Source organism: Volvox carteri (genome assembly GCF_000143455.1).
Source record: "Volvox carteri f. nagariensis unplaced genomic scaffold VOLCAscaffold_64, whole genome shotgun sequence".
Taxonomy (NCBI): domain Eukaryota; kingdom Viridiplantae; phylum Chlorophyta; class Chlorophyceae; order Chlamydomonadales; family Volvocaceae; genus Volvox; species Volvox carteri.
This window is the reverse complement of record NW_003307607.1, coordinates 67,633-75,474: the sequence shown is the minus strand read 5'-3', so window position 1 is coordinate 75,474 and position 7,842 is coordinate 67,633. Positions and strand designations below refer to the sequence as shown.

The 7,842-nt window shown below is 54.3% G+C and overlaps 1 protein-coding gene across 1 annotated transcript in view; it reads right to left on the bottom strand.

The window, feature by feature from the left end:
* Positions 1 to 1,654: 1,654 nt before the first annotated feature.
* VOLCADRAFT_107362 (uncharacterized protein) overlaps positions 1,655 to 7,842 on the bottom strand; it is a gene marked incomplete at its 3' end in the record, with an annotated part of 13,037 nt that continues 6,849 nt past the window's right edge. Inside the window, exons 5-12 of the mRNA XM_002956669.1 lie at positions 7,334 to 7,426; positions 6,777 to 6,936; positions 6,245 to 6,315; positions 5,452 to 5,544; positions 4,973 to 5,052; positions 3,311 to 3,895; positions 2,724 to 2,817; positions 1,655 to 2,308 (exon numbers count right to left, since the gene is read on the bottom strand). Of these exons, the coding sequence (XP_002956715.1) occupies positions 1,655 to 2,308; positions 2,724 to 2,817; positions 3,311 to 3,895; positions 4,973 to 5,052; positions 5,452 to 5,544; positions 6,245 to 6,315; positions 6,777 to 6,936; positions 7,334 to 7,426 (1,830 nt within the window). The remainder of the gene's footprint in view (positions 2,309 to 2,723; positions 2,818 to 3,310; positions 3,896 to 4,972; positions 5,053 to 5,451; positions 5,545 to 6,244; positions 6,316 to 6,776; positions 6,937 to 7,333; positions 7,427 to 7,842) is intronic.

Below are 7,842 nucleotides of genomic sequence, written 5' to 3'. Positions count from 1 at the left end.
GACCCGGCTATGTAGCTGCTACACTCGGTAAATGTGGATGTGTGTGGATGTGTGTGAATGTGTGTGGATGTGTGTGTCCACACATTCGACATACATAAGCACTGTGTGCATGTCTGCATGCAAACAGACAAACAGACGAACTGTCCAGCCAGTCGAGGAGCCTGCAGTGGTTGCGGCTGTGGCGGGGTGTGGTGAGTTCCATTTTCTTGGAGCACTCTCACAGATCCACTCAACCACCTACCTACCAACCACCTACCTACCAACCACCTACATAGCAGCCACCTACCTACCAACCACCTACATAGCAACCATCTACCTACCAACCACCTACCTACCAATCTACATACATATGTACGTATGATCCGAGCTAAAAGGAATACACCTCCACGGACACTGCCCCGAAAGCCAACTGCGCCAGCTGACAACCGGCGATGAGGTCTACTGCTGGCGCGCCACTACTCGCTGTACAGCATGTACACAGCAGTACATACGGACATACTGGATCCATGACCGGGGCTCTCAACCCCTAAGGGGCCTTGTCTACTCGTCTACTACATCTACAAAGGGGAAGACGCAGATACATATGTATGCATATGTATACAGCGAATACATACATACATACATCCATGCTGACAGACAGACAGACAGACAGACAGACAGAGAAGCCCAGCGCACAGCTGCACCGCAGCTCCGTCAAGCATGTGGGCTCACGTGATGACGTGATGGCCAGCAGGGCCCGGACACCTCCACATTGCACCACCCACTACATAAAAATTATTGATGTGTAATTCCAGGTGGCCGATGATGATGATGATGATGATGATGAGAATGATGATCCCACCACATCAACCTTTGCTGGCGCCAGCAGCATTCTAGGGCCCCCCCCCATACTACACACAGTCACAAAATCGATCAGCATCATGGTAATTAAAAGCACACAGACACGCACACAAAGCTCTATATCTTTTTTGCAGTTCAGCAGCATTTGGCTGAGGAGTAACTAACAACTGGATAGCAGTAATGAGCCAGCAGCAGTAGCAGCAGTAGCCACCACCAACAAAATACGGAACACCATAACATGCAGAACATACATACACACATGCACACAGGGCTGCACGCGGTGGACTCACCCACTCTCAGGGCCCCCGGACAGCGGCAGCGGCGGCAGCAGGAGCGCCGCTGGGTGTGATGGGAACGGAACGCACCCAACAGCACCGGCGCGCGCGAGAGAGAGAAAAAAATGGGGGGGCCCAGGGGGGGGGTGAGGGGAGGAAAGGGCCTCAGCAGAGAGCCCCCAGATAGCAGCACACAGCATTTTACCCCGAAGAACCAAACGCACCAGCACTACACCACTTGGCGCACTCTTTCACAACGCTTCCATCCATCCATGCAGTGGACACATACACAATACACATACACAGACATACAGACATGGTATTGAGTACTGTCCACAGGCCTTACTTACCCATCCGCCCCCAGCCACCCTAACTAAGCCGGCTGGTGGACAAAAAATTTGAGAACAGTCACTCCATCACTCATCATATACGACACCGTCCCTCACCATCACCTTTTCATCTCCATCTCCACCATCATTTCAAAATTTTCAGTCTCATCTCTTCAGTGTGATGGTGTGGGTCCGGTTCCCACATGCCAACTACCAACTACTCGATGGTAACGGTCGTCCGCTGCCCCTCCTGGGGACCTTCCTCATCAGGCGGGTGGTGACAGCTACCGCAAACTCAGGCGGTACTCGCGTCAGCGCACAACACGTCATGGGCACCTCCTCAAAGCCGTCCAGGTCACTTGGGTCGAGCTTCCAAGTCACCAGGCTCCAGTACTTCAGGAGCGAATACACGAAGGCCTCCGCGAGACCGATGTGGTCCATCAGCAACTGGGAGGTCGCGTGCATGTTCCGAACCATCTGGAAAGATTCCGAGTCGCCGGAAAGCTGCTGAACGTCGGAGATGACCTTCCGGGCCTTTTCGGGGAGGTCTTCCAGGTTGTTGTTGAATTGCTGGAAGGCCGTGCCTGGGGCGTACAGGTGCTCGAAGAACCCCGTTCGGTTGGAGGCCATTTTGAGTATGGGCGTGGCGTAGTGGATGAGGGAGTTGCCGAATCGGTCGCTCCAGCTGTGTCCATCCACATCGATGATCGCGCTGTACTGGTTGTAGTCTTCGGGTTCGATTAGTTTGCCTGGTTTGTAGAGCTTGCGGACTGAGTCGGGGAGCTCCTCCGTGAACATGGTGATCTTCGCGTCCAAGATGTCTGAGTGGTTCTGAGCTAGGAGGTGCAGCTTCAACCTGGTGACCTGATTTGGGGGGGGAATAGTGGTGGTGGTGGTGGGAAGGAGGGTTTGTGGTAGGGGCCGGGGTTGGGGGAGGAGGGGAGAGAGATTTCACGGAGGCCTAGAAGGAGCAGCGGCAGCATGAAGCAGTATAGTTATTGTTATTCTTATTCTTATTCTTATTATCATTATTATTACTACTACTATTATTATTACTATTATGATGGTGATGTCACACGGAATTGAGTTTTTTCACTAGTTTGATTGGATATGTTCAGCTGCAGCTGCAGTGATTTCGCGCCCAATACAGCGGATGGGGGATGCATGTGGCGTACATGTGCGGAAATGTGCGCCAAAGATGACGGGCACACTGCTTGTACAGAGGTAAAGACAGACAAACAGATAGACATACACATATACAACACGCAAGTAATGCTACCTGCTTGTGGTTTTCAAGGGTCGTCGTCACTCGTGCACCGGTCGTGCTGCCCCTCCACACCGCCATGGGTTTGCGGGTATGCGGTGGGTACCTGCTGCACGCACATACATACACACGTACGTACATACATACATAGTGTGTCGGTCTGTCTTATGCCCACCAAGAGCAGCAGCGGCAGCGCAAAGGGCGAAACCTTCCCGACGCCTGCTCGCCGGTGTAGACAGAGGACCTTTGGAATCTCCAGAAATGGGTCATATGTACGTACATACGTATATACATACACACATACATTATTGTGTGTGCATGTAAGAGCGAACAAATGAGCGTGAGCCAGTAAGGTCCGTTTCGGATAAGTTCGGTTAGTTTAGGTTCGGTTCAGTTAGGCTCAATCAGGTTCGGTTAAATTCAGTTAGTTCAGGAAATCGGATGTTAGGTATATACTGTATATCGCGCTCTGCGGATGCGCATCACTTACTACCACACCTGCAAAGGGGACCTTAGGGTTTAGGCGAGGACCTTCCTCGCAGCTGCGTGTGTTTGTGTGTGTTTGTGGTTTTTTTTTTTTGTGTGTGTGTGTGCGCGCGTACCTGTTCCAGATGCAGGAATGGTAGGTGGCCATCTGAACAGGGCCCAGTGACTGCGACCAAACCGAGAAGGATGGAAATGTGAATCCAGCCTTCGGGAACTGGCGACAGATGTTGGGCGCGATGAGGGGCAGTCCGCTGGCGCACTCGTCGTCCCACAACAATAGAAATTCCATATCCGGCATGGGGTACAAATAGAGAATGACGCTGAGCATCTCCTCCCATGCCAACCAATGCAGCTGCCTGGAGTGCGGAACGCGCGACCCGGCGCCTTCTTCGGTGTAAAGCCTGCCGTTCACAATTTTGTAATGGAGTAGCATGCAGTTCTCGCAGATGCCGTAGGACTTCGCTCGTTCAAAGTCAGCCCTGGAAATGTTGCCGTGCCACTGCCAGAATGCCCGCGGGATGCCGACGTTAATCATTGGCAAAGAGGTTTGTGGCCGGTAGCGTTCGGTGTAAGGCTCTGGAATGGATCGGCTGTACTCATAGCAAGATGACGTCGGCCGAGGCCCCTGCCCGTAATCAAATTTCAGTGCATAATATCCTCCCGGTACGTTGAAATCACTTTTCACATGCTCAACTTTTACGCTGGCAAACGACGCAGCCACAACCGAAAGGCCAAGGCTGGCGACAGCTAAGACAATTTGGAGTTCCTTGAGCAATTCTGTCAACATCCTTGCGGTAAACCTAAAACTGGCATTGGTATGAATACATAATACATGCGACCTCGAGCTAACCAACTGCTTTTGCAAATCGCCACATAAAGGTTCTGGGCGGTTAGTGAGGTACGGCTCGGATTCTGATTTTCGGACTCCAACAGACTGTCTTCTAAATGAACAGCCTAAAAGCTGGTGTTCATGTAAAATTCGTATCCCTTGTTATGTACTATGTTGTTCGCGGCTGTGTTCACTTCGACGGGAGTCGTCACTTTGGCAAAAGAGCTGATGGCCATTCAGACCTTCCGCACCGCGAGCCCTGTAGCAACCGGTTTCCGCCAGTTCGATGGACGACCTCCGCATAAACATTTACAGCAACAGTTTCATTTCGCAGGATTACGGCTTCTGAGGACATGCCATGGCAACTGCTCTTTCGGGATATTTCCTGCCTCCCACCAAGTCGATCATCCCGTCAATCCTCCATCAAGCGTTTACTTATTATTTCCATTATCAGTTTCCGACAGTGCCAAGGAAGGCCACTCAGGTCACGATTGGCCGGTCGGTCGATCGGTCTGTCACGCGCAAACGCCGCAGCTAGGTGCTAGAACCACCTATTGGGTTCCTATTTCCTTCCCTCCCGCCCCTTTTCTCTAATACGTGCACCTGTTCCTTCCCACCACACACGTATATGCACACGCTTTCTGAAGTATCAGCACCACTCCTCTTTCTGCCCTCCCCCACGTGCACCACTTTCCACCGTTTTGTTCCGTTAAAGCATAGTACGACAGGTACACACACACGCAGAATGATATCCACCGAGTAATATCTTCTCCCCTCTACCCCTCGCGACCCGCGTATGTGCATGCACGCTCGCCGCCCTCTCTTTCCCCGCCCCGCTCCCGTAAGCATGATCTGCCCGTCCGAAACATTTACACACACACAGCAGTGCCTCATGGCAGCGACCCCATCCCCATCTATCCTAGATCAGTCGTACAGTGTTGTGTCGTACCCAAGCGGTACGAACCAGGGTGACAGGTCGACACCGCGCTCCAGGAGAGCCCGGGTTTTGGGTGCCGTACCATCCAACATCTGACGTGTGGGTGGGGGACCGGGGGTTGAAGGATGGAGTGGGGGGGGAGTGGGGGGGGAGAGACGGGGTTATCCCAGGATGTGTGTGGAAGGGTCCTCTGGGCGCCAAGAACCTCACCTCACCCTTCACCTCACCTCACCTCACCTCACCTCACCTCACCTCACCCCACCCCCACCAAACCAGAGGAAGAAGGAAAAGGGGAAGGGGGAAAAGCGCGGGACAGGGCGATGGGGAGCTACTACTGACTGGCCTATTGTTTTTGCTCCGAAAAGTGAAATTGATTTCGCCGTTGGGTCCCTTGCTCGTCCCAACCGCCACTCGCATACATACACACATACATACATACACACATACATACACACATACATACATACACACATACATACATACACACGCACCTGCTGGTGCAGGTGGCCGTTACTCGCCAACATGGACCGCTCGAACACGGAGAAGGGCCGACCGTCCATGGTGGTGATGGTGGCCCCAGCCTCCTGTTGCGAGGGGGAGGGGGAGGGGGAGGGGGAGGGGGGATCACATCTTTGTGTACATGAAGGTAAATGGAGTTAGGTCTCCAAAACTCGATGTGTGAAACAGGGGGGTGTATCTTCGCCCGTGGCAGCTACCCTGCGAAACCCTGCCTTCCCCGGTATTTCGGGGCACCCTCATCCAGTCACCCTAGTCAACTTCTCAGTGGATCGCTCAGGTTCCGCACCCACCACCAGCATCCAACGGAATCTGCCGGGTCGACAGCGGCCCAACTCCGTCCCTGGTCGGCTCGCAGATTAACTTTATCCCAGGTCACCACCGTCCATCAACTAGGGGCGCAATGCCTTCCACCATCGGAAGGACTTTGACCCTAACGGGTATCGATCCCGGGATCTCCCGGGGGCAATAGTCGCGCCTTACCAGTGGTGCCAAACCCTATATATGTATGCATGCATGCATGTATGTACATATGTATGTATGTACGTATGTACATATGTATAAATTTGTATGTATGTATGTATGTGGTGGGGCGGAGCGGGAGTCGGAAAAGCAGGAGACGGATCCCACCCACCCACTCACCAGCAGGATTGAGCCCCGACAGCGTCGCCCTCTGCCTGCGCTCGCACGACCCCCGGCCCCAAACACATAACCCCTCCCCCTCCCCCTCCCCCACCCCCGCCCCCCTCCCCCTTCCCCCCTCTACACCTGCGCGATGATGACCCCAGCCGCCATGTCCCAGGGCTTCAGGCGGTACTCCCAATAACCGTCCACGACGCCTGATCGACCAGGAGAACGACAACAACGGTTACAACGGTAACAGCAGTAGCAGCAGTAACGATCGCAGCAGCAGTAAGCAACAACAGCAATGTTGAGAGGGAGGTTTGAACTCCCGCCTGCAGCGGTTTGTTGGTGGAGGGCATGGCCGGAGACACGCACATACATACATACATACATACACATACTCACAGTGCCGTACTGCATAGTGTATGTGTATGTGAACAAGGGTGGCTGACGTGTGTAACCTCGGCTTTCCCCCTCCCCACAACACACATACACACACATACACGAGCACGCGCACGCACATGCACACGCACATACACACATACACACACGCATATACACACATACACACACGCACATACACACGCACATACACACACACGCGGCCCTCCTCAAAAACAAGGCAACCCCCGGCGACCCCCCTCCACTCCACAATCCCCCTCACACACACGCTCACCCATAGAGAGATGACAAAGGTCAACCGCCGCCGCCCCCAGCCGCCGTACACCTTGACACACATCCGTAAACTCCCGGAAAAGCTCCATGTTCGCGGACCAGGCCTCGTCGTGCTCGTACCCGAAACCCGTCACCAACAGGGACCGCCGTACATCCGATACCTATGCCGTACACAATGGCGGCGGCGGGGGGGGGGAAGAGGGGAATTGGTCCGCGTGGGGGTCGGGGGGCCCGGGGGGGAACTCATTGTGCGCGGGGGGGAGGCAATCCTATGTGGACGTGCAAACACCGGTAGGGGATATATTCTAGTAATAAAGAGACGTACGAAAACCCCCAAGACACTGCCTCGTACATTGTACTGCGGCTACCGATGGTGGCGACGATAGTTAGATATGTCTGTGAAATGTGCGTGACGGTGTTGGTGGTGATGATGGTGGTACGGGCTACAAGGCATTTCGCTATTGCTGGCTAGAAAACCACGGGCTGCTAAGGGTGGTTGAGCTAACCGCTACCAACCGAATAACCCAATTAACCAACTATTAACCACCAACGACGCACCCACCTCGCTGACCCGTACGGGTTTACCGTTGCAGGTGGTTGGTCGGCCTTTATGAGCCGCAAAGGTCCGGGTGACCCAGGCATGGGGCCCACCTGTATGTATGTATGATGTGTGGGACAGGGGGGTATATCTTCACCCGTGGCCGCTACCCTGCGAAACCCTGCCTTCCCCGGTATTTCGGGGCACCCTCATCCAGTCACCCTAGTCAACTTCTCAGTGGATCACTCAGGTTCCGCACCCACCACCGGCATCCAACGGGATCTGCCGGATCGACGGCAGCCCAACACCATTCCTGGTCAGCTCGCGAGTCAACTTTATCCCGGGTCACCATCGTCCATCGACTAGAGGCACTTTACCTTCCACCATTGGAAGAATTTTCGACCCTGACAGGTCTCGAGCCCCTCCCCCCTCTCCCTCCCCCCTCCCTCCCCCCTCTCCCTCCCCTCTCCCTCCCCCCTCCCTCCCCCCTCCCTCCCCCCCTTCTCCCCTTCTCCCCTCCCCCCCCCTC